General features: G+C 45.8%; 1 protein-coding gene across 1 annotated transcript in view; it reads left to right on the top strand.

The window, feature by feature from the left end:
• The window catches only part of DENND1A (DENN domain containing 1A), a 246,138-nt gene that overhangs the window by 179,393 nt on the left and 39,648 nt on the right, over positions 1–27,097 (top strand). Inside the window, 6 exon segments of the mRNA XM_087704573.1 lie at positions 11,883–11,984; positions 13,254–13,341; positions 15,170–15,210; positions 18,789–18,860; positions 21,217–21,273; positions 26,887–27,018. Coding sequence (XP_087560699.1) covers positions 11,883–11,984; positions 13,254–13,341; positions 15,170–15,210; positions 18,789–18,860; positions 21,217–21,273; positions 26,887–27,018 — 492 coding nt within the window.

Here is a 27,097-nt window from a genome sequence, read left to right on the forward strand (position 1 = left end):
CCAGAGGTTTGGTTCCCCCACCATAGAGTCTCCTCCTAGCACGGCATCCTTTTTCCTCTGCTGACCGGAAGTCTGGTTCCCCCACCGTAGAGTCTCCTCCTAGCATGGCATCCTTTTTCCTCTGCTGGCCAGAAGTTCGGTTCCCCCACCATAGAGTCTCCTGCTAGCACGGCATCCTTTTTCCTCTGCTGACCAGAAATTTGGTTCCCCCATCATAGAGTCTCCTCCTAGCATGGCATCCTTTTTTCTCTGCTGACCAGAAGTCCGGTTCCCCCATCATAGAGTCTCCTCCTAGCATGGCATCCTTTTTCCTCTGCTGACCAGAAGTCCGGTTCCCCCACCATAGAGTCTCCTCCTAGCGCGGCCCCCTTTTGCCTCTACCTGTCCTAAAGCCCTATCAATTGTGGAGCCAACTGGAGACAGGGAGCCGCAGCAGAGGGATGAAAGAGCCACATGCGGCTCCAGAGCCACAGGTTGCTGACCCCTGCCCTAGGGAGCTCCCCTTCATTCTTCCATAAAGTGGGGTGGCTATATCAATTCTCTTCCACTATTATCAAGTTGACATAAAAAAGAGAGAAAAGGGAGGAGAATGCCATGCATACCTTTGGCCAGAGTCAGGTCTCTTATTTCTACAGCTAGCGTGTGAAATGTGCACGTTCATAGCCTGCCGCAGCACCTTGTTGGTGGATGTGATTTATGACACAGACAGAAGGGAGGGGATACAGGGGTAAAGTTCAAACACCATAAAGCAAAATCAGTTTTGGCTCCGCAGAAGAACATGCCAAAATGTTGATCCTAATAAATGAATGGATTTCTTTTGAACCTTGTCTCGAGGCTCATAAATTAATTAGGTCATCTTTTGGAAACTTCACAGTAGTCATGTAACTGGGGGATCAAAAGACAGAAGCTCACTTTAACAATCTCCTGCTGGAACAGGGTTGAACTAGATTACCTCCAGGTCCCTTCCAGCCCTGGGTTATCCTCTGAAGCTGCGTCTATTGCCAGGCTTGTAATCCTGCCTTCCTCTCCTTTTTTCCTCCCTCCCTCCCTCCCTTTCTTTCTCTTTCTTCCCCCCCCCCTCTCTTCTTCTTTCTTTCTCAGCAAGGGAAGCCTGCTGGAAGCAAAAACAGAGCACCTCCACCCCCTGATTTTGACTGTGTGATGTGCAATCATCGGAAATTTCTTTAAAAAAACCTTTTTTTAGTATTTTTTTTAGTACCGGTTTGGGTGAACTGGCCCGAACTGTTAGCATTTCACCCCTGGTTTCTGACAAGCTTCAGCTGTACAAATCGGGGAGGGCAAGAAAGACTCTGTGGGGGAAAAACCTGAATATCCTCTGGTAGGATAGGTCATATAATGAGTCCTGTTAGGTCATGAGCTCTTCTTCTGTTAGTCCACCAGCTCTCTGCTCTGTCATTATTGATTAAGCTGCTCTAAGTAGAAGAAGACGCAGATCTCTACAAGATACTTTTGAAGGAATTATTAGATAGACTGTATAGTCTTCCTCTTGCTCATTGTCCCCATTCTAGGATTCTTCACAATGGATAGGTGATGTCTTCTGATCAGAACATTTTATTCAGTTTCTGTAGAGAAAATGACAGGTTCCTTCAACCTCAGCCTTCTTCTTTCTATGACTTTACTCACTATAAAGAGGCAGGTAGCGTTCTCTAAGTCATAATTCCTTGGCAAATCTAGACAGCATCCTAAAAAGCAGAGACATCACCCTGCCAACAAAAGGGCGTCTAGCCAAGGCTGTGGTTTTCCCATTTGCAATGGACGGCTGTGAAGGTTGGACCACAAGGAAGGCTGAGCGCCAAAGAATGGAAGCCTTTGGACTCTGGTGCTGGAGAAGACTCCTGCATTGAGTCCCTTGGACTGCAAGGCGACCCAACCGGTCAGTCCTAGAGGAGATCAACCCTGACTGCTCTTTTGAAGGCCAGATCCTGAAGAGAAAACTCAAAGACTTTGGCCACCTGATGAGAAGGAAGAAGGACTCCCTGGAGAAGAGCCTCATGCTGGGAATGATGGAGGGCAAAAGAAGGGGATGACAGAGAAGGTGGCTGGATGGAGTCACTGAAGCAGCCGGTGTGAGCTTAAATAGACTCCAGGGGGTGGTATAGGACAGGAAGGCCTGAAGGAATTTTGTCCATGGGGTTGTGATGGATCAGACACAACTTCGCAGCTAACAACGACGACAAGTCATAATTCTGAAACCAGGGTTCCTCTCCTTGAGAAAAGGGTGTGTCTTCGGCATTTAGTCATGCCAGCCACATGACCACGGAGACGTCTTCGGACAGCGCTGGCTCTTCGGCTTTGAAACGGGGACGAGCACCGCCCCCTAGAGTCGGGAACGACTAGCACATATGTCCAAGGGGAACCTTTACCTAATAAACAAGCCCTAGGAATGACATGGGTTTGGAAGAAGAACTTCAGAAGATCTTTTTCCAAACGGGGAAAAGAGAAGAGCTTATAAATCCACAGCAGGCATTTCTGATGGCTTCAGGCTTCCAGCCTGACAAGGTGCCAGCCCTCAGTGTCATTCTTTTTTTAGAGGATTAAGCGTAAGAAAGAGTTCGGCCATCAACGATTCCGGTCTCCATGGAGCTAACTGTCCTTCTTTCCTTCCGTCTGAATTAAACTAATGCCGTGTCGCCTAGATTCTTGCATAAGTGTTAACAAGTTCACCTCCCCTGCAGTGCTGAAACTATTTTCGTAGCTTTGTTGCAGAGGTGTTAGAAGGGAAGGAGGTGGGGGGAGACTGGAGCTGTCCTTGCGGTCACCAATTACTCTTTTCTTCCCTGGAAAACAAAGGGGAAAAGTTGAAATTTTGCTTTCTGTTTACCAAGTTCTGGCTGCTTTTTGTGTCTAACGTCTATGCCGCTTTCATGGAGCTTGCTGTGTGGACGCTTCGGCTGAATCCCGAGAGCTCTGAATAAATGAAGTTGTCGCTGGGGTAGAGAGGCTCTCAAAACGGGCAAAGGGGACACCTACCAGGACATTAATGAGCCCCTTCAGATGGTCTTGATTGACCTGGCAACCCTAAACAGATGAGGTCAATAGTTTGGGAGAACACACCCAAAATTCTAAGAGGGTTAGTTAGAGTAGAAAACTGAGACAGTATGATAAAGATGGAAGAAAGTAAAACACTTCTAGATTGTTGGCAAGAAAATTAGATGGTGAAGAAGGAGGAGAAGGGGGGGAGAAGAGGAAGAAGAAGGGGGAGGAGGAGAAGGAGAAGGAGGAGACGAAGAAGTGGTTGAAGATTCTGTTCTTTCTTCTTCTCCTCTTTCTTTTCTTCTTCTCATTCTTCTTCTCTTCCTCCTCCTCCTCCAGCTACTCCCCCTTCCTTCTTCAACATAATCTCTCCTCCTCCTCCTCCTCCTCCTCCTCCTCCTCCTCCTCCTCCTCCTCCTCCTCCTCCTCCTCCTCCTCCTCCTCCTCCTTCTCTGTGTTTTTGCTGGATCTCCAAGGCCACTTTCCCATATCGTATCAAGATTGCTCATTCCCCCGTAAGGCAGGTGCAATCCTTTGCACAATTCTGCTTCTGATCATCTTGTGCCCGGAAGCGGTGGGGTTAAACTTACCCAAGAGGTGAGGTGCGTGGCCAGGTAGACAGGTGTTAGCTTGCAAAGCTTCCCAGCCATGCCAGCCAGTCAGTCATGGAGGAGAGCCGGATCAGCGGCTGTTGGGGAGTCAGGATTACAGAGATTAATGATGACCTGCGATAAGCTACAGCTGATGCCAAGCCCTTCCCCCCCCCTTTACACCTAATTAGCCTCATTAATGAGTCTCCTGCTCTCCACGGAGAGGGGCATCCTCCCCGGAATCGCAGGCAGAGATGCTTCTCCCAGGTAGACGTATGCTGAGCCCCCTTCATTATGGATCTCATCTGACTCTCAGTCAGGTGAAGATGGCAAGGGAGCTTAACCAGAATTGTGGCTGTTTACTGTGGCTCTTATGAACTGAAACGATTAACCCTTTGCTGGAAGAAATTTCCCGAGTTTGTTCCCAGCTGGGACACACCACAGACACTGAAAAGAAATGGATGCAGATGTTGTGGCCCGCCAGCTGCCAGTGGAGCTGGCGGCAGACTCGTACAATGGGGTGGTTGGGGAGGAACTTAGGACCAGTTCTGGGGCCTGGGAAAGGCTCTGATGGATGCTCTGGGTCAGACGCACAGATAGATCCAGGGCCAACCATTTCCCAGCCACCGGAGAGGCAGCTGCCTTTGGAGGGTGAGATGAGGGAGGAGGAGGAACAGCTGGGGCCTACTCCAGAAGCAGGTATGCTCAGAGAAGTTAGGAGATGAGAACAATGGAGAACAAGGAGTTGACTCAGGAAGCAAGGCACACATGGACACTGAATGTCCCCTCCCTGGCTGGGGAATAAAAAGAAGGACAGGGGAGTGGTTGTCATAGGAGACAACAGTTCGTATTTCTGAAGACTTTGCTCATCGCATTTCGTGCCACAGAGACTTAAATTGCAGCCTTTGGGGGGGGGGGGGAAACGACTTGCAATTATCACAAGGAAATGATAAGGTCTGTTACGGCAGTTATTGCCTGGACTTTTCAGTGGGTGAATGTCATTAATTCACAGGAGATAAATAAAGAGGGGTTTTTGTGTGTGACAAGGAATCTGTTTCTTGCTTCTGCTAAGGCTGGGTCAGAACAGCAGAAGCCAGCTGCCAGAAAGTGGAATTCTTTTAATGCAGGAAGGCAAAAAGCAAAAAGTGACACAGCTCCAGCGTTCCTGGCTTGCAAGCAGTTTTGGGAGTGTGAATCTTGGCCTTATAATTCCCCTTTGAAGCTCCCAAAATTTGATGGGGTCTGTGGTCATAACTTCACCTTTGAAAGGCTATTTACCAGGCCTTGCTGAATGTGAATGAGAGGAATTAACATTCATTTAATAAAAAGGGGGTAGGAAGAAGGAGTTTCGGTTTACCTTGGAGAGTTTATTTTTTAGCCTGATTCCCCTTATCTTAATGGCTCTACTTAAGTGTTTCTGTTACTTTTGTAACAGCCATTTGCAGGGCTGCTCTGAGTTTTCCTTTCAGCTGGTGCTTCTTTCTTAAAGCAGGAAGGGCTGGCTTGAGTCTCTTGGCTCTGTTTTCAGAGGTTTCCGGTGCTGTCTTTTTGGGGTGTACTTCCCACACCTTAAAATTCCCCAGGATGCTTTTTTAAGTGAGATTGTAAGGTAGAGAGAATCCTGGGTTTTCTTGCAAGAGCATTAAAGCGTCTGCACTGAACTTTGTGGCATCATCAGATGGTGCTCCTTCTGAGAATTTCAGGCCAAGCATCTATTCTTTTCTTTTTCCAGTACAGCTAGTCCTCAACATACGACCACAACGGAGGCCAGCATTGATCCTGCTACAAGAGACATTTGTGAAGTGATTTTTGCCCCATTTTACGACTTTGCTTGCCACTTTTGTTAAGTTGTTCAATTAGTAACACGGTGGAACAGTGAATCTGGCTTCCAATCATGGGGGTCAAATTATTCTCCAAAGCAGCAGAGGGCAGGACAAGAAACAATGGATAAAAACTAATCAAAGAGAGAAGCAACTTGGAATTAAGGAGAAACTTCCTAACAGGAAGGACAATTAACCAATAGAACAGCTTGCCACCAGAAGTTGTGGGTGCTCCATCACTGGAGGCTTTTAAGAAGAGACTGGACAGTCGCTTGTCTGAAAAAGTATAGGTTCTCCTGCTTGAGCAAGGGGCTGGACTAGAAGACCTCCAAGGTCCCTTCCAACTATTCTCTTCTCTTCTCTTCCATTTCATTCCCATTCTATTCTATTCCGTCCTATCCTTCAGTTCTGTTCTATTCTATTCCATTCCATTCCATTCTATATTATTTTATTCTTCATTCCAATATTATATTATATTATATTCCATTCTGTCCTATCCTATGCTTCTATTCCATTCCATTCCATTCTATTCTATTCTTCATTCCAATATTCTATTCCATTCCATCCCATCCTGTCCTTCTGTTCTGTTCTGTTCCATTCCATTCCATCCTATCCTTCTGTTCTATTCTAGTCCGGTCCAGTCCAGCCTAGTCTAGTCTAGTCTGTTTTCTGTTCATTACTACAATCTCTTCTTTTCCTCCTCCAAAAGATGCCACGTTCCGGGCACGGCTTCTGAGACTGGTGCATGCTTTTTTGCCTGTGTTTGCTCAACAAAACAGTGGCACAGGGGAGGTGTAACGAGAAGAGCAGCTCTTCCCAGGCGTGCTTACAACACAACACACACTGACTCACACAAGGGTCGGAGATCCAGACCTGGCCTTGCAGCGGGCCAGGCGCCGATCTGCTGGGGAAACGGATGGCACGACGAGATCCGTGAGGGTTGTGTGTCTATAAATCTAAGACGGGAGAGGATGGTGGTGCCCACGAAGGGTTTCCCAGAGCCAGGGGACTTTCCTCTGTGCCTTTTGGCCTCCCGGCTAGTGGCCCATCTGCTCTCTGTCAGAAGGCGCGAAGAGTGCGCTTGGACCGCTGCCCCAGACGTGTGGTGCTGAGCCGGTCATGTGCTTGTCTCCACGACAACTCAAGCTGTGTGTAAACCGGCCTGCTCTCCGCCAGATGCTTCCCGGTATCACGTGCTCTAATTAGACGATCACTTCTCTTCTCCTTCCCCCTCCTGAGGGGATGAAAGGCATCGGGGTGGCTCTTTGCCTGTGACTGAGCGGTGAAAGGAAGCTGCAGCGCGGATGGGTGGCGGGCCGCTCGTGTGGCTCCTCGCGGGATTAGCACCCTTGCAGGGAATCTCCCTGGTGGGGGGAAGGATGGCAGGCCCTGCAAAACATGCAGAGGCTACTGGAGATGCATGCGGGGCTGAGCTCTTGAAGAGCGGCAGGAGTCGTCTGGAGGGTGGAGGTTTTCTGTGGGGCAAGGGTGGTTTTTTGGCCCTGCTTTGGAGAGAGGAGGAAAACAATGAGCGGCGGAGAGTCTCTGAATTTGGAAAGGAAATAAACTTGCTTGACAGAGGCATGGGGGCGCAGTGGTTGGAATGCAGCATTGCAGGGTAATTCTGCTGATGGCCAGCAGTTTGGCAGTTCGATCCTGACCAACTCAAGGTCAGGTGGGTCAAATGAGGACCCGGATTGTTGGGGGCAAGAAGCCGACTCTGTAAACCACTTAGAGAGGTCTGAAGTGGTATATGTCTAAGTGCCAGTGCTATCTATCTATCTATCTATCTATCTATCTATCTATCTATCTATCTATCTATCTATCTGTCTATCATTATCTCTCTGTCTCTCTATATCTATCATTATCTAATCTCTCTAACTCTCTATATCTACCTATCTACCTATCTACCTATCTACCTATCTACCTATCTACCTATCTACCTACCTACCTACCTACCTACCTACCTACCTATCTATCTATCTATCTATCTATCTATCTATCTATCTATCTATCTATCTACCATTATCTATTTATTTATCTCTTTATATCTATCATATCTCTCTCTATTTCTATATCTATCTATCTATCTATCTATCTATCTATCTATCTATCTATCTATCTATCTTTAGCTATCTATCATTATCTGTCTATATCTATCATCTATCTATCTACGTATCATTATCTATCTCTCTATATCTATCATCTATCATTATCTATCTATCTATCTATCATTATCTATCTATCATTATCTCTTATCTCTCTATCATCTGTCTGTTTGTCTGTCTGTCTGTCTGTCTGTCTGTCTGTCTGTCTGTCTGTCTACCTACCTACCTACCTACCTACCTACCTACCTACCTACCTACCTACCTACCTACCTACCTACCTACCTACCTACCTATCTATCTATCTATCTATCTATCTATCTATCTATCTATCTATCTAACTATCATCTGCCAATGTAGCACAGTGGTTAGAATGCAGTATTGCAGGCTAATTCTACTGACTGCTGACTGCCAGCAGTTGGGCAGTTCAATTCTCACTGGCTCAAGGTTGACTCGGCCTTCTGTGGTCGGTAAAATGAGGACCCAGATTGTTTGGGGCACTGACTGCATGGTGGGGAATGGAAGGATTTATATTCTTTGTAGACAGCTGGTCCTTTGCATCCTTTTAGAGGGTCGTCGAGGTCATTTGGAGGTTTCTCTGTGTCCTCGGGGTCAACTGAGTGGTGCAAATGGTTGTGGAGCTGCCTTGGAACTGTGAAATGATCTAACAGTCTTCAACACAGTCCTTTCAACAGTTCCAAGAAGGCTCCACACCCATTTGCGCTACTCGGATACTCCTGAGGACACAGAGAAACCTCCAAGTGGCCTCAATGACTCTCTAAAAGGATGCAAATGACCAGCTGTCTACAAGGAATATAAATCCTTCCATTCTCCACCATCATCCAGTCAGAGCTGAAGAAGCTCCTTGGATGAGAAGTGAAACATCTTCAAAAGGCAAAAAACAAGGAAGTCCAGTTGTCTCCTGAAAAAAACACCTTTGGGACAACCATGACCTGGATGACTGAGAAGCTTCATAGATATTGGTGCCAAAGCTCTGGATTATTATTATTATTATACAATTGTATCACAGCGGCCAGTTGTTTCGCCGGATTTGGCATTGGTTACTAGTCGGGCCCCACCCAGGGGCCTAGGACGTCGTAACGTATTTTCGTAATATGCGTGCAGATCCAAGCAGTGCGGCTTTTTGCATTTGACTGATGGTGATTTTGTCAACTTTTAACTGTTTTAAATGTAATTCCAGTGCTTTTGGAATAGCACCCAGTGTGCCAATTACCACTGGAATTACCACTGCTGGTTTGTGCCATAGTCGTTGAATTTCGATTTTTAAGTCCTGGTATCTTGTGATTTTTTCATGTTCCTTCTCGGCGACCCTGCTATCACCTGGTATTGCGATGTCTATGATTGTGACCTTATTTTTCTCAACCAGTGTGATGTCTGGTGTATTATGCGCCAGTATTTTGTCGGTTTGTATACGGAAATCCCACAAGATCTTGACCATCTGATTTTCTGTGACTTTTTCAGGCTGATGTTCCCACCAGTTTGTTGCTGTTTTAATATTATAATTTTTGCACAAATTCCAATGGATCATTTGTGCTACTGAATTGTGCCGCAATTTATAATCAGTCTGTGCGATTTTTTTACAGCAGCTGAGTATGTGATCAACAGTTTCGTCAGCTTCTTTGCAAAGTCTGCATTTGGCATCATCAGAGGATTTTTCGATTTTGGCCTTAATGGCATTTGTGCGGATAGCTTGTTCTTGCGCAGCCAGGATTAGTGACTCTGTTTCTTTCTTTAATGTACCTGTTTTTAACCATAACCAAGTTTGTTCCCTGTCCACTTTAATCTTTTATTTTTTCCAGAAATTGACCATGCAGTGCTTTGTTCTGCCAACTCTCCATTCTTGATTTTATCACATCTTTTCTGTATTCTTGTTTTGTCTGTTGGGCCTTCAGTAGATTTTTGTTCTTTACTTCGATTAATAGATGTTCTTGACTTTCTTTTAAATAATCAGCCAGTGCATGTTTTTCTTCTTCAACTGTTTGCTTCACTTGTAATAATCCTCTACCACCTGATTTTCGGGGCAGATATAGTCTATCAGTATCACCACGTGGATGTAAACTGTAGTGCATTGTCATTAGTTTCCTGGTTTTTCGGTCCAAAAGGTCCAAATCAGCTTGTGTCCAGTTAACTATGCCAGCTGTGTATCTTATAACTGGTATTGCCCAGGTATTTATGGCCTTGATTGTATTTCCACCATTCAATTTAGATTTCGAAATTTTCCTAACTCTGTTGGTGTACTCTCGTCTGACAATAGTTTTTACTTCTCCATGCTTGATGTTATCCAACTGCAGAATGCCTAAGTATTTGTAGGCTTCATTTTCTTTGCATTTAATTAGTTGGCCATTGGGCATTTCAATTCCCTCAGATGCAGTGATTTTGCCCCTTTTTATGGATACAGTGGCACATTTTTCTATGCCAAACTGCATTGAAATATCGGTGCTGAATACTCGGACTCTATTTGTCAATGATTGGATTTCTATTTCTGACTTTCCATAGAATTTCAAATCATCCATATATAGTAAATGCGAAATTTTTTCAGCTTTTTTGGCTGTTTGGTAGCCTAATTTCATTTTTTTAAAGATTACTGATAGTGGGATCATTGCGATGATGAAGAGAAGAGGTGAAAGTGAATCACCCTGGAAAATTCCTCGCTTGATATTAACCATTCCGTAGCTCTCATTCCCTACTGCCAACTCAGTTCTCCATTGTTTCATTGCCTTTTCAGTAAAGGATGCAATATTTTTGTTAATGCCAGTTGTTTCTAAGCATTTTATTATTATTATTATTATTATTATTATTATTATTATTATTATTATTATTTAATTAAATTTACTTGCTGGTTTTCTTTCCCCTCGGGAGTATGTCCATGAAGAAAACCTACTCTGGATTGTGAGTTGAAAGTATTCCCCACAAGTGCCCACGAAGCCCTCTTCTTGCAACTGCTAAGAGTTGGAAGACCATGGAGATCCTCAGTCCTCCAGGTCATGGTTGTCCAAAAGGTGTTTTTTGGACTTCCTTGGTTTTTCTTTGAAGATGTTTTGCTTCTCATCCAGGAAGCTGAAGGAGCTTCTTGGATAAACATCTTCCAAGAAAGACACGTTAAGAGTTGGGTTTGGGATTCCTATGTCCTTCATTGGGGAAGCTTGGCTCCACAGCACGTTCATTGGGATGGGGGGGGGGGGGGAATATAGGTTTCCACCATCGATGTGTCCTCCCTCAAGAGACCCAGCCAAGACATCCATTCAACTATAGTGTGCAGCGGCAGCTAAAATAGCCAACATAATCCTAAATTGCATTAACAGAGGGATACAATCAAGATCAAGGGTGGTACTAATACCACTTTATAAAGCCTTAGTAAGGCCACACCTATAATATTACATCCAGTTTTGGTCACCACACTATAAAAAGATGTTGAAACTCTAGAAAGAATGCAGAGAAGAGCAACCAGGATGATGAGGGGACTGGAGACTAAAACAAATGAAGAATGGTTACATGAACTGGGCATGGCTGGTCTAGAGAAGAGAAGGACCAGGGGAGACAGGATAGCAGCCTTCCAATATTTGTGGGGCTGCCCCAAAGAGGAGGGGGTCAAGCTATTTTCCAAAGCACCTGAAGGCCAGACAAGGGATAATGGATGGAAACTGACCAAGGAGAGATTCAACCTAGAAATAAGGAGGAATTTCCTGACAGTGAGAACAATCAACTCATGGAACAGAAGTTGTGGGAGCTTCATCCCTGGAGGCTTTCAAGAAGAGGCTGGGCTGCCATCTGTCAGAAATGGTGTATGGTCTCTTGCTTGGGCAGGGGGGGGGGGCTGGACTAGATGACCTACAAGGTCCCTTCCAACTCTGTTAATTTGTAAAGAATATTGAGACTGTAGAAATAGTGCAGAGAAGAGCAACCAGGATGATGAGGGGACTGGAGATTAAAATATACAATGAACAGTTGTAGGAACTGGGCATGGCTGGTCTAGGGAAGAGAAGGACGAGGGGAGACAGGATAGCAGTCTTCCAATATTTGAGGGGCTGCCACAGAGAAGAGGGGGGATCAAGCTATTCTCCAAGGCACCTAAAGGCCAAACAAGGGATAATGGATGGATCCAAGAGAGATTCAACCTGGAAATAAGGAGGAAATTTCTGATAGTGAGAACAATCAACCCATGGAACAGAAGTTGCCTTCAGAAGTTGTGGGAGCTTCATCAAGAAGAGACTGGAAAGCCATTTGTCAGAAATAATACAGGGTCTCCTGCTTGATTGGGGGTGGGGGGGTTGGACTAGATGACCTACAAGGTCCCTTCCAACTCTGTTAATCTGTAATCTGTGACCCCCGTCCCACAATTTTCTTTTCTCTAGGAAGAGCCCATCACTTTCTGTGAAGAAACCTTCGTTTCCCACCGGTCGGCCACCATGCGACAATTCCTGCAGAATGCCATCCAGCTGCAGCTTTTCAAGCAGGTACCTTGTGTGTGTGTGTGTGTGTGTGTGTGTGTGTGTGTGTGTGTGTGTTTGTGTGTGTGTGTGTGTGTGCACGCATTAAGAACAATCGCTGTTTCGCAACGTGCTGTGAAATACGGCTGGCCACTTTGTTCCCTAATTAGTGTAATTTATGGGTCAGAATGAGGTGTTTTCTGTGGGTTGGGTGTGTTTTTTCTCTCTCTTCAACCAAGCAAGCTCATGAGCTATTTTTAAGAGCATTGTGTGTTCTTCCTATTCTGTCTTCCATAATAGATGACGTTGATGCATTTTTCCATCTCTGTTTCTCTCCCTCCCTCCCTGGGTCTTCATGACAAAGGACTCAGGTCCAGAGGACTGCTCAGAAGGACCCAAAGGTGCTTTTTCAAAAGGCAACTAGACTTTCCTTTTAAGACATTTCACTTCTCATCCACAAAGCTTCTTCAGATCTTTAGATGGCAACTGGGCTTTTTTCTTCCTTGAAGAGGTTTCGCTTCTCATCCAAGAAGCTTCTTCAGATCTTCAGAAGGCAACTGGGCTTTTTTCTTCCTTGAGGAGGTTTCGCTTCTCATCCAAGAAGCTTCTTCAGATCTTTAGATGGCAACTGGGCTTTTTTCTTCCTTGAGGAGGTTTCGCTTCTCATCCAAGAAGCTTCTTCAGATCTTCAGAAGGCAACTGGGCTTTGTTCTTCCTTGAGGAGGTTTCACTTCTCATCCGAGAAACTTCTTCAGATCTTCAGAAGGCAACTGGGCTTTGTTCTTCCTTGAGGAGGTTTCGCTTCTCATCCAAGAAGCTTCTTCAGATCTTCAGAAGTCAACTGGGCTTTGTTCTTCCTTGAGGAGGTTTCACTTCTCATCCGAGAAACTTCTTCAGATCTTCAGAAGGCAACTGGGCTTTGTTCTTCCTTGAGGAGGTTTCGCTTCTCATCCAAGAAGCTTCTTCAGATCTTCAGAAGGCAACTGGGCTTTGTTCTTCCTTGAAGAGGTTTTGCTTCTCATCCGAGAAGCTTCTTCAGTTCTGGCTGAAGAGTCTTCTTGGATGAGAACTGAAGAAGCTTTTCGGATGAGAAGCAAAACCTCTTCAAGGAAGGAAAAACCAAGTCCAGTTGCCTTTAGAAAAAGCACCTTTGGGACAACCATAGCCTGGAGGACCGAGAACCTCCATAAACATCTGGCTGAGAAGAAGATATTAGATTCTCCCAGATGTCCTCTCCTCCTGGAGAAAGAGAGCGAGTGTCAGAAGATAATGCTTTTCTCCTTCTCTCCCATCAAGTTCATCGATGGTCGCCTGGATCTTCTCAACTCTGGAGAAGGCTTCAGTGACGTCTTTGAAGAAGAAATCAACCTGGGCGAATATGCCGGTGAGGAGAAGACTAACCTTGGTTGGGAATACAAATGAGAAACCACTTCTTTTTGTTACAGCTAGTCCTCGGGTTATAACCATTCATTTAAGTGACCGTGTGAAGTTACCACGGCCCTGAAAGGAGCGAGTTATGACCGTTTTTCAGACTTACGACCATTGCGTCATCCCAGCGTCAGCTTGGCAACTGACTCATAGTTATGACTGTCACGGTGTCCCAGGGTCACGCAATCCCCATTTGCGACCTTCTGACAAGCAAAGTCAGTGGGGTAGCCCGATTCACTTAACAACCAGATCACTAACTTATCCACTGCAGTGATTCATTTAACAACCATTGGCAAGAAAAGTGATTCACTTAACGACTGTGGCCAGGGGAGGCCGGACTCACTTAACAGTCGAGTTTCTTACTGACCCACTGCAGCGACTCACTTAACGACTGAGGCAAGAAAGGTCATAAAACGGGGCAAAATTCATTGAACAAATGTCTCGTTTAACAATGAAAATTTGGGGCTGAATTGTGGTCGTAAGACGAGGACTCCCTGTACCGTTGTGTACTGATTCCACTGAAAGCAGAATCGGGGTGACTCAAATTCTCAGAGTGGTGGCCAAGATAACTGGTCAACAAACAGGGTCAGATGCCTTCAGGTTTATCTTATTGCCGCCCGAGGTCCCCACCATTAATTCTCCACCCAGACCAACAACGGAGTGAGTTGTGTGGATGGATGGAGATCAAGGTTGGCCAAGATAGGATACAAATAGCTCAAATCTATTTATATATATATAAATGGCTGTGTGTATGCCTGTGTATTCCAGCATAATTCTGGAACGCCTCGAGCAATTTCAACCAAACTTGGTACACAGATGACTTATTCTCTGGAGAAAAAAACTGGGGGGGTAAGACACCCCTAACACCCCTTGGAGTGTGTGTTCTGTTGAGATGCAGCTTGTTGTGCCTTACAATGGTTTCTACTGTACTGCCGTAAAATGATTTCTCCTGTACAACGCAGTGGAGTTGCCATGGTAATGGCTTCACAGTACTCTGTTAAGGGGGAAAGCCAACAATAGAAATTAAGTTTGGTCCAGAAATTTTCGCCCTTTAAATAAATACCCAGGCAACTCCAGGTTATCAACCAGTCTATATATATAAAAGCGAAATACCACTCGTGCATCATCACAAAATCTCCAGCACCATAAAGCCGACTAACTTCAAATGTGCCATGTATGTTCCTCTTGACTTCTAGGTGCTCACTAAGAAAGGATTTTTTCAAAATGACCACCAGAGCATAAGCATTTCCTATATTATTATTATTAACACGCTCTGATGCTAAGGAGTTCTACTCCCCCTCCCCACCTGAAAAGGAATCTGTTCTAAATGCAAAACACAAGCAGGGGAGAGGAGATTCAGTTGCAGTTTTTCTTAAGATACAGCCTGTTGTGCCTTAAAATGGCTTCTACTGTTCTGCCATAAAATGGCTTCTACTGTACAGTGCAGTGGAGACGCCATGGCTTCACAGTCCTCCACAAGGGGGCTTCCTGTAGGTAAGGGGAAAAATCCAACATTAGAAATTACGTTTGGTCCGGACATTCCCCCCCCCCCTATAAATAAATACCCAGGCAATACCAAGTTATCAGCTAGTAACTTTAAAAAAAGATAGTTCTCTTCCTTTATTTAGAGAAGCATCTTCAGGAGGCCTCAATCTCTCTCTCCTGAATTGTTTTAAGGTTATGGGTTGGGGTAACAGGTGGCGGAACTCCATGTTGTTGATTGTGTTTGGATAAACCCTGGGAGATCCAAAAAAGTTCTCACTTCACTTCTTCTTTTGTGGCAGGGAGCGCCAAGCTTTACCATCAGTGGCTGTCCACTGTCCGGGTAAGTATCCCTTGAAAGCATCCGCTGATGTTTCCTCCATCTCTTCCTTCTCCTTCCTCCTTCCAAAAGCTGCTGTGTCCTATGCCGGAAGGAATTGACCATCTGTTGTTGCCCGGCAGTGGCCAGCAGAGCTGGCACCAGAGTCAGGCAGTGAGGAGGGTTGGGGAGGAACATGGGCCAGTTCTGGAGTCTGGGGAAGGCTCGGATGAGGGCTCCATGTCGAAGGCAGAGAGGGGGCCGAGGCTGTCTGACACTTATCAGCTGCCTTCGGAGTCAGAGATCAATGGAGCAGAAGAACAGCTGGAGCCTGTTCCCAGTGTACACATGCACAGAGCTGTCAGGAGAAAGGAACAGCTAATGAACAAGGGTAGATTTGGGAGTAAAGCCACAGGTGGAAGGTGATTGGCCCCTCCCATAGGAAATAAAAGAGGAGCAAAAGGGGAGGGGGCTTTTGCAGGAAACAATTCGCTCGTTAGTTTGTTTCAGGAGTGTGAAGATCTGTCCGTGAGTCTTAGAGACTCTCTGCCCAGCCTTTCCTTGCACAGCACCTCAATTGGAAAATGTTTACATGGCAGCTTTCCAAGATAGATAAGGTCGGTGGTTATAAATACTCCTTTGAAAGACTGTTTGCCAGGCCTTGGGTGAATGTGAATGAGAGGAATTCACATTCGTTTAACAAAAGGGATTTTGTCGGGACCAGGAATCTGCTTCGTGCTTTTTGGGGAAACCTAGCTCAGAACACCATCCTCAATTCTGCCCCAAAACTGGGCTTCTTCCCAAGATTCAGGGCAGTATTTCTGCTCCCAAGGATGAATATGCAGAGGTATTGTGCCTCGATAACGAATTTCTTAATATCTCACCCTATCTTGTAATCCTGGAGGGTTGGTGTTTTAAATCTTCTCTATAGACATTCAGGGAAAATAATAAAAGAGAGCAGAATCCGAGTTGTTCTCTTCCAGATCCCCGAATTTGGTTTCAAACCAGCGTTTTGAACAGATGGCTGGCCATGCTTGATTATTAAGGAAGGGGAAAGGCATAAAATAAGCTCTGCTTGTCTTCTCTGATATTCTGAAAGAGAGACAGAATTTCAAGGATTGTGCCGAAAGAAAGGAAGGCTTTGATGAGAAAGAAAAGAAATGAAAGAGAGAAAGAGAGGGAGGGGAGAAAGAAAGAGAGAGATAAAGAGAAAGAATGGAGGGAGGGAGAGAAAGAAAGAAAGAAAGAAAAAAGGAGAAAGAAAGAAAGAAAGAAAGAAAGAAAGAAAGAAAGAAAAAAGGAGAAAGAAAGAAAGAAAGAAAGAGAAAGAGAGGAAGAAAAAGAAAGGGAGGGAAAGAAAGAAAGAAAAGAAAGAGGAAGAAAGAGGAAGAGAGGGAGAGAAAGAAAAAGAAAGAAGTTAGAGGGGAGAGAAAGAAAAAATTAAGAGAGGAGAGATAAAGCGGAAGAGAAACTAAAAAAAGAGAAAGAAAAAGAGAGAGAGAGAAGGGAGAGAAATAAGAAAAAGGAAGGAAAGAGAAGAAAGAAAGAAAGAGGGAGAGAGGAAGAGAGGAAGAAAAAGGGAGGGAGAGAGAAAGAAAAGAAAGAGAAAAAGAGAGAGAAAGAAAAAGAAGGAAAGAAGTTAGAGGAGAGAGAGAAAGAAAAAAGAAAGAGAGAGGAGAGAGAAAGCGAAGCAAAAAAGAGAAAGAAGAAAGAAAGAAAAAGAAAGAAAGAAAGAAAAAGAACGAACAGAATCTCAACCATGGAGCCACTTATAACAAGATGTTTTGGAACTGTGTTTCCAAAACGTATTATTGGAGGGAGGGAGGGAAGAAGGAAAGAATGAGAAAATAAAATAAAATAAAATGAAGGAGAAGAGAGAGTCAGTATCTCATACATAGAGCCATTTATATTAAGATGTTTTGTAATTTCTCTGTTAATTGTTGGGATTGAAGGATGTGTGTTTTTGTTTTATTTTTGAAATTTTCTTATGTATGATGTAGACTGAAGATGGCATATAATTTCGTTGTGCGAGGTGCAATGACAATAAATTAAAGTAAATTGTTGATGAGTAGCAAATATACAACAAAATTAATTCTTGCTTTAAAATAATAGTTCCCCCAGTCCAGCATCATGTCTGCCTGTGTGTGTGTGTGTGTGTGTGTGTGTGTGTGTGTGTGTAGGGAATGGAGTGTCCCGTCCTTTATGCATACTAAATTTTATTTATCAAAATAATGCATTCCCCAGCCCAATACAGCTTGTCCTGTCAAATAAAAAAAGCACGAACAGGACTGCTTAAGAATTCTTTCTGAGAGGTCAGAATCTTGACAATTCCTTTGGAGGTGCCATCAGGATGCGAAGTTCAGCCTGGCTGAAATTTGCTTGGCATGCTTTCTCCCCTCATTTACAGACCTCAGAGACAGTGGAAGAGAAAGAAAGAGAGACAGAGACAGAGAGAAGAGAGAAAGAAGAGAGAGAGAAGAGAGACAGAGAGAGAGAGAAAGAGAGAGGGGGAGAGAAAGAAAGAGAGACAGAGACACAGAGAGAAAGAAAGGGAGAGGAGAGAGAGAGGAGTGACAGAGAGAGAGAGAAAGAGAGAGGAGGAGAAAAAGAAAGAGAGACAGAGACACAGAGAGAAAGAGAGAGAGAAAGAAAGAAAAAAGAAAGTGAGGAAAAGAGACAGAGAGAAAGAGAGAGAATGAGAAAAAGAAAGAAAGAGGAAAAGAGACAGAGGGGAGAGGGAGAGAAATAGACAGAGAGAGGGGGAGAGAGAAAAGCAGATAGAAAGAGCGAGAGAAAGAGAGAGGATGAGATAGAGAAAGAAAGTGAGGAAAAAAGAGAGGAGAGAGAAAGAAAAGAGAGAGAGGAGAGAGAAAGAAAAGAGAGAGAGGAGAGAGAAAGAAAGAGAGAGAAAGAGAGAAAGAATGAGGAAAAGAGAGGGACAGGAGAGAGAAAGAAAAGAGAGAGGAGAGAGAAAGAAAACAGAGAGAGAAAGAGAGAAAGAAAGAATGAGGAAAAGAGACAGAGAGGAGAGAGAGAAAAAACAGGGAGAAAGAAAGAAAAAAGTAAAAGAGAGAACGAGATAGAAAAAGAACAAGGAAAAGAGAGTGAGAAAGAGAAAACAGATAGAAAAAGAGAAAGAAAGAAAAAGAGAAAGAGAGAAAAAAGAGAGAGAGAGAGAGGTGGAAGGACTGTCTTTTGGTTTGAATCAAAGGCTCGATTGTGTTGTTAAAAACCCAACAGTGATTCTGCAGGCTAATCCAAAGATTGTGAGCTTGGAAACGAAAGCCGTGCTTTCTGTGTTTATCGTGACGATTGCATACAACGTGAGGCTGCCTGCATGATGAAATCCAGCACTTAATTGGAAAAGGAAGGCAAAACTGTCTGCCTTTCAGGTCAAAAAGAAATAATAATAATATCCCCACCCTGTCCCTTCCTTTGGAGGAATGAGACCAGGCCTAAGTGCCATTTGGTCATTGCAACAGGCCTGCAGAAGTTTCATGAGAATTCATCCGGTTCGATGTTCATAATTGTGTGTTAAACGTCCCAACCTCGGCTGCACTTCTGTGCCCTCCTGATGGCTTATTTTTCCTTCGTGCCCACAGAAAGGAAGTGGGGCCATTTTAAACACCGTGAAGACAAAGGCAAACCCTGCTATGAAGACCGTCTACAAATTTGTAAGTGCCCAGAGTGAGTCTTTGGAGTGAAGGGCTACCTCTCAGCATTGGTCATCTCTGAAAAACTATCAGCTGTAGCCCAGAGGTGGGATTCAGCCAGTTCAGACTGATTCGGCAAACCAGTAGTGGCAACCTGCTGGTGAGCCCTTCTACCCACCCTGGCTCTAGGCCAGGGATGGCCAAACTTTTTGGCACCAAACCAGAACACGCATACATGCATGCGCATATGTGTGCACCGGAAACCCGAAGACCAACTGACCAGCGCACGCATGCCTGTTTTTTGGCAGGGGTTTTGGCCATTTTACGGGCCGTTTTCAGGCTGTTTTTTAGACTGTTTTATGGCCCCAAAACAGCTAAAAAAAACCAGCCCCAAAATGGCCTAGAAAACAGCCCAAAAAGGCCCGTTTTTTAATGCTGTTTTTCTGACCCATTTTCTGGTCGTTTTCCGGCCCGCCAAATATGGCCTGAAAATGCCCCCCAAAAACAGCCTGGAAAATGGCCTGAAATAGGCCCTGTTATTTGGCCATTGTTTTGACCGTTTTCCAGAGCGCTGGTGCCCGTGAAGACCAGCTGGCTGGCGCGTGAAAATGGCCTGGAAAAAAAACGGCCTGTTTTTTCCGGACGTTTTCCGGCCTTCCGGCACCCGCGAAGACCAGCTGGCCAAAAAACCCAGAAGAGCAGCTGGCGATAGTGCGCTTGCCCACAGAGAGAGCTGTGTGTGTCATCTAGGACGTCCTATTTAGCCACATTTCCGAAACCGCGCACATACATGCAAGCTGCACGCATGAGCAAAGCAGGCGCGTGTTCTTGGTTTTTCTTTGAAGACTTCGCTTCTCATCCGAGGAGCTTCTTCAGCTCTGACTGGATGATGGTGGGGAATGGAAGGATTGATGCTCCTTGCAGACAGCTGGTCCTTTGCATCCTTTTAGAGGGTCATTGGAAGTTTCTCTGTGTCCTTTGGGTCACCTGAGTGGTGCAAATGGGCGTGGAGCTACTGAAAGGACCGTGTTGTAGACAGGAGATAGATAATGTCGTATCCTCCCCCCTTTGTTTAGAGAGGGTGGTTCAATTTGGACATCGCTGGCTGCCTTGAACCCCTCTTTCAAACCAGTGGTCCTCTCTGTCTTCAAAAGAGTGACCCTCTTGTCTTTGAAATGCGGACGGACTGCTGAATTGGGTCCTGATAGGTTTGTTCTCCTGTGTTGAGTCACGTGTTTGCGAAGTGCCTGTTTTGTTTCCCCAATGCACAGATCTGCACGTAGCTCATTGCATTGTACTGCATATTCCACCTTATTCAGTTTGTGTCTGGGTGTTTTATCCTTGGGGTGGACAAATAAATCCTTCCGTTTTCCCCCCCCCCCCAAATCCAATCAGAGCTGAAGAAGCTTCTTGAATGGTGTGAACCGGCTGAATCCCACCACCACCTGTAGCTTCAAGGCAGGCCCGTCATCATTTCCAAAGTTTACGAAACGACCAGTTGTTTAAACTACCTGTATTTAACTTTGTAGTTGACACTTTTGGAAGATTTCAATACGACTTAGGGAGAAGCGTGCCCCACAGCCCTCTTGAGCTCCATTTTTACTAGCAGAGGGTGTCAGGAGGCCGTTGCGGCTGAAAATGGAGCTCAGGAACCCGTTTTCCCTGGCCGAGAGCTCGGGTCACCACAGGCGCCCCCAATATGAGTGGCGTCAAGCTGGCCACACCCCCAGCCCCGCCCCCTGAGGTCAAACGCAACCCTAATGAGGCCCTCAATGAAATCGAGTTTGACACCCCTTCATGTCTATCAGCCCTGAGCTTCTTCTGGCCTCCTTCCTCGCGTGGTGCCTGCAAAGCTTTGATGAAAGGACTTGTGGGCACCGCCTGCCCTCTGCATGGCTGGTCCTTTTGGTGGGAACCCTCAGGGAACCCCAAAATCTGGTGTCTCCCGCTTGGTCTGAGCTCCAGGCATTTCTCTTCCACAGCAGGCCAGGCAGATGTAGAAGCTGGACTGTCCCTCAGTCCCTCCAGCCGAGAGCACGCAGCAGAGATAAAAAATAATTAGGGGATAAAATAAGAACCTCTCGCTTTAAAACCAGGATGTTCTCCCACCAACAGAAATCTCTTCCTCTCATTAAAGATTGTTTTTTTAACCTCTTGTCTCCTTATTTGTTTTTATGCCCATTATGCCTTCCCCGCGATGGTCCATTCTCCACCTCCCACTCCCAGTCTCAGTAATCAGAGAAGGTGGACCTGGGTGGGCTGTGCAAAGCCCCTTGTCTCGGGAGCCAAATAGGGGTTTCTCTCTTAAACTAACAGCCCCTCTTCTCTCTCTCTCTCCCTCTTTCCCTCTCTCCCCCCCTCTCTCTCTCATATGCAGGCAAAAGATCATGCAAAAATGGGAATAAGGGAGGTGAAAATTCGCTTGAAGCAAAAGGTACTTGAAGTATGTATTTAGGGGTAGGGTGGGGTGGGGGAAACAGAAAGAAAAACAGAAGAAATGCTCGGCCGGGAAGAGGGGTGGGGGGAAGAAAAGAAAGAAAAAAGGCATTACGGATCAATAGAGAGCCGTTTGGTGCTGTGTTGTTAACACACTTCAAAATGCATTACCAGCTGTCCCGGATTTTTCCCCCCACTGTTATAAATATTCACAGACAAAAAGCAAATACATTAAGGCCTGACATGGAATGGCTGTTCCTTCGCTCCCCGCCTCCCCCCACCACCCCCCAAAAATGGGGACACAGCCAAGAGAATGGAGGCTGCCCACTTGAGGCCTGCAAGGGTGCCATCTTTCCTGTGAGCAAGCCTAAAAGTGTGTGGTTGCGGTGTGTGTTCAGTGGTCCTGAGCCAAAAGAAACACGTGGCACGCATGCTTCCTCCCCAGATTTAAGCATGTGCCCGTTCTTTGCGCTTTCTGGCGCATGCTGATCTGACAGCCCAAATGATTGGGGGGGGGGGAAGGTCGCCTTACACTTTGGAGAGCTTTATTCCCACCTGAAAATAAGTGATGGATCCTAAAGAAGATAACAGAATAAAGGTTAGAATAGAATAAGTGTTGGAAGGGACCTTGGAGGTCTTCTAGTCCAACCCCTTGCTTAGGCAGGAAACCCTACACCGCTTCAGACAAATGGCTATCCAACATCTTCTTAAAAACATCCAGTGTTGGAGCATTTACAACTTCTGGAGGCATGTTGTTCCACTGATTAATTGTTCTCACTGTCAGGAAATTTCTCCATGATTCTAAATTGCTTCTCTCCTTGATTAGTTTCCACCCATTGATTCTTGTTCTACCCTCAGGTGCCTTGGAGAATAGTTTGACTCCCTCTTCTTTGTGGCAGCCCCTGAGATATTGGAAGACTGCTATCATGTCTCCCCTAGTCCTTCTTTTCATTAAGCTAGACATGCCCAGTTCCTGCAGACGTTCTTCATATGTTATCTCCAGCTTCAAGCTCTTGGCTTTGACCAGGTGGAAGAGGGGAAAAGCAGAAGACAAGGGAGCAAAGGAGAGTGAGGCGCTGAAGAACATCTGGTGAAGTTCCCAACGAGGGTCCTGCTGGGTTGAGGAGCCATTTTGAACAACTGTTGAAGCAGTTATGGAAAACACTCTTCTAGATCAGACAATGAAAAGACATTGGGTGAACGTTTGAAGGAAGCGTCGAAGAAAAAGCATCCTTCTCCAACTCTTTGTTTTCCTTCCATTCCTAGTCTTCTCCTCTCTTTCATCCTGTCAAAGCCAACGTGGTCAAGGCATCATCTTGGACCTTGAGATCTTCTACAGATGTTCTCCAGGAGCAACCTTCTGTTTCCTAGGACCACCTTCGAGGCCCAAGCTAGTGACATCTCCATTGCTAACCAGTTCCCACTTCTCTTCCGGAGATACAATTCCAGATTATAACCCTCAATTACAGCGGGAAAGGGAGGGAATTCAACCAGCGGGAAAGAGAGTGGGAATAAGACGAGAGCTTCTTCCCCTCTTCGCTCCGAGATGGCTGGTGTCCCTCCGTCTTCTGGCTGACTTAATTTGAGGATCTAACCAAGCCCACTGCCACTCTCAATTTCTTAACATTAGGACGAAAAATGTCCCGCTTTTTAGGAGAATGGCTAAATCTTACATTTCACCTTTGAGGTTCCAGTTGCCAAATAGGAGTGACAGCAGCGGGAGAAATTTTAAAATGCACCAAAGACGAGGGAAGGCCATTGTTCTTTGGCTGCGCATTGTAATGGTGACCCCTCGGAGATAATCAAGAGTCTCTCTTTGCCCTCGGTTGGCTCCAACGTTGGCTTTGAATTGCAAATAAGAGACGCTGGCTTGAATTCTGCAAAGGTCAGCCTGGTGTCTCGGAGGTCCTTTCTCTAATACGATCGTGGAAGATTAAATGGCGCTCCCTCCCGATCCCTGTCTTCATTTGTGGGATGGGACGTTGAAAGCATCCGCGGCTTCCTTCCAGCCATCCGCAAATGGACAGCTAACAGAGTGCAGTGCCGTTTCTTGGTTTTGTGGGTCAAAGGAAACGGCCCATTCCCAGCATGGCTGCTCTGGCTCAGGCTTCCTTGAAAAGCAAGAAGCAGATTCTTGGTCCCAACAAAACCTCTTCTATTTACACGACTGTGAATTCCTTTCATTCACAGTCTGCAACGCTTATCAAACAGTCTTTCAAAGGAGTGTTTATCCACACGCACTTTATCTCGCTCGGAGAGCTGCCAGATAACTATCTTCCAAACACAGGGCAAAGCAAAACTTGGCACAGAGTCTCTTAGAATCGCGAACAGAACTTTCCGGACCAAATGAACGAATTGTTTCCTGCTAAAGCCCACTCCCCGTTCATTCCCCTTTTGTTTCCTCTAGGAGGGGCCAATCGCCTCCAAGGTGTGGTTTTACTCCCAAGTTGACCTTGCTTTCTTAGTTGTTCTTGTCCTCTGGCAGTTCTGCGCATGCGCACACTGGGAACAGGCTCCAGCTGTTCTTCTGCCTCACTGCTGTCTGACTCCCTCTCTGCCTCCAACGAGAGAGCCCTCATCTGAGCTTTCCTCACCCCTCAGGACTGGCCCATGTTCCTCCCCAACCTCCTCACTGTCCGACTCTGCTGCCAGCTCCGCAGGCCACCGGCGGGCCACAAGAATTGCCTCTGTTGAACCCTCAGCTCCGTAGAATTGGCCAGGTCAACGGCAAGAACAGAAGGACAGCATGACCCCCTCCCCTTCCAGATGGTTGCATTTTTGCGGCCACCTGCAAACAAGCTTTTGACCTACTTCCCATGTTCAATGATGGTCTTGGAGGTATCTCCCAAGGGGTTTCAGCACCGACGTGGTCCTCCTTTATCAACCTTTTTGCTGTTGTTCTAACCAGATATGGTCTTCAACTTTGTCACAAAGAACGGTTGCAGGAACTGGGTATGTCTGGTTTAATGAAAAGAAGGACTAAGGGAGACACGATAGCAGTCTTCCAATATCTCAGGGGCTGCCCCAAAGAAGAAGGAGTCAAGCTATTCTCCAAAGCACCTGAGGGCAGGACAAGAAGCAATGGGTGGAAACTAATCAAGGAGAGAAGCAATTTAGAACCGAGGAGAAATTTCCTGACAGTGAGAACAATTAATCCGTGAACAACATGCCTCCAGAAGTTGTGAATGCTCCAACACTGGAAGCTTTTAAGAAGATGTTGGATAGCCATTTGTCTGAAGCGGTGTAGGGTTTCCTGCCTAAGCAAGGGGTTGGACTAGAAGACCTCCAAGGTCCCTTCCAACTCTGTTATTCTATTCTATTCTAGTCCCCCCCTTTGTCTGGGGCCTTCTCTTGAGTTAGCCGAGTTCTACAAAGACAAGATTATATCCAATAGCAATAGCAATAGCAGTAGACTTATATACTGCTTCATAGGCCTTTCAGGCCTCTCTAAGCGGTTTACAGAGAGTCAGCCGGTTGCCCCCAACAATCTGGGTCCTCATTTTACCCACCTCGGAAGGATGGAAGGCTGAGTCAACCCTGAGCCGGTGAGATTTGAACCGCTGACCTGCTGATCTAGCAGTAGCCTGCAGTGCTGCATTTAACCACTGCGCCACCTTGGCTCTTTTCTAATTGTAATTTTCTAATTCTAATTGATGCAAGCCGAGTGTGATTCTCTATTGCCGTGTTTGTGGAGCAGAAAAAGCTAAATGCTGCAGAAGGCATTGGCAAAAACAAGATCTAGGGTGGTACAGGTAGTCCTTGGCTTACGACCACCATGGAGCCCCAAATTTCCTTTGCTAAGTGAGACAGTTGTCAAGTGAGTTTTGGCCCAATTTACAACCTCATTTAAAGTAGAGTAGAGTAGATAGAGTGGAGTGGAGTGGGATGGGATGGGATGGAAAGGGAAGGGAAGGGAAGGCAAGAGAAGAGAAGAGAAGAGAATATCCAGTTTATATGAAGTCTCTTCCCGCATGGGGAGTCTTCTTTTCTTTTAATTTTTTTTTACAGGTCCTTCATTTTTCTGTGGCACATTTTTTCTTCTTCTTGTGGAAAACCTTGGCTTTCTATGCTTTTTTTTTCTTTCTGTCTTGCACAAGGTCCGTCCATGCTTTGTTATGTTGGACCAAGGGGTTTAGGTCATCCTGTGCTCCCCAAAGAATGCTTTCTAATTGGCTATCGGCTTACCGGCCTCATTAGAGTATTTAAACCAGGGGAGAACTTGAGGGGCAGGTCAGAGGTCAGCCATCAAAGCAGCCCGGCCTCGAGGTCACATGTCTCTATATTTACCAGGCATTAGTGCCTCGACATTTGTCACAAAGAAGTTTAAGGCTGAAGCTTCCTGCACAGCTGGCTTCATTGCACGGAGGACAGCTGAAGCCTTTTCATTAGTTCTAATCTTGGAAGACATTGTGTGGAACATCTCTGTCCTTAACTTGCCTGAATTCTCCCCTGGTTCGTTATACATGTTCCCTCGGTCCTGTGCTCAAGCCACGGGCTCTCGTAGACCCACCTGGCTTTTCACCGACTGGTTAATTACCTATACACAAGAATTACACGCTTTGGGGAAATTGTAGAAAGCGCAACGAGCATCCTGAATAGAGTGTCAGCGTTCCAAATATCATGCAGGATTTAATCAGAGTCCAAGGCAGAGTCATCCTTAAAGTTCCAATTTAATAAAAGAGACATGTTGGCATCATGCTATGACATCCCAATTCTAAAACTTCCTGGGATTCCACCCAGTTTAAAGTTCATGATCTTGTCCCCACACCCACAAATCCATCGCATGGTCCAATCCTCTTCTTCCTCACTAGGACTCCACCCAGCTTCTTCCGGTCAGGTGCAAAGGTGCGGAGACAAAGAATAACCTTGAGCTTCTAGAAAGGATTTTATTATTTTGAAAACAACACATTCTACCCCTTGCTATTCCCCACTCTTCATGAGAGTGTGGCAGGCCAAAGATTCTTAAAGGAACCGCTGCAGGCCTGACATAGAGTCCTCACCCTCAGAATCTGTTGTGGCTCACCAGCAGATTCGGACAGCAGGGAGATTGGGGAGGAAGATGGGCCAGTCCTGGAGTTTGGGAAAGGCTCTGAGGAGGGCTCTGTGTCAGAGGCAGAGAGGGGGCCAGGGCCGTATGCCAGTTATCAACTGCCTTCAGAGTCAGGCATCAGTGAGGCAGAAGAACAGCTGGGGCCTGTTCCCAGTGTGCACATGCGCAGAGCTGCCAGACAAAGGGAACAGCTAAAGAGCAGGGGTCAACTTGGGAGGAAAGCCACAGGTGGACAGTGAATGGCTCCTCCCAGAGGAAATAAAAGAGGAGCGAAAGGGGAGCGGAGTTTGCAGGAGGTAATTAGTTCATTTCATTGGTTGGTGACTCTCCGAGACTCCTTGCCAGGTTCTGCAGAGATCGGCCTGGCAGCTCTCCAAGCCAGATAAGGTCTGTGACCATAAATCCTCCCTTGAAAGACTTTGCTGGATGTGAAGGAGCAGAATTCACAGCAAATTAATAAAAAGGGTTTTTGTTGCGACAAAGAGTTTGCTTCATGCTCTCAGGAAGCCTCGGTCAGGACAGAATGAAAGGTGGTGTAATTCTATTTATTCTTCTGGGCAGGACATCAGTGAAAATGGCTGTTCCACCATGCCAGAAGAGTCGACCTCAAGAACGGCGCCCTCTCCCTTGGCTGAAAAGAGGGACCCCAAACTCCGAGATGACCGGCGACCCATCACCGTTCACTTTGGCCAGGTAAGCTGTGGAGATGACTTGTAACTTCCTGTAGTAAGACTAGTTTAAAACCTTTAAGTTGACTTTCAGATGGGTGGAC

This window comes from Thamnophis sirtalis, unplaced genomic scaffold (genome assembly GCF_051295495.1).
Source record: "Thamnophis sirtalis isolate CommonGarterSnake01/CBP01778 unplaced genomic scaffold, rThaSir2_p1.2 scaffold_2, whole genome shotgun sequence".
Classification (NCBI taxonomy): domain Eukaryota; kingdom Metazoa; phylum Chordata; class Lepidosauria; order Squamata; family Natricidae; genus Thamnophis; species Thamnophis sirtalis.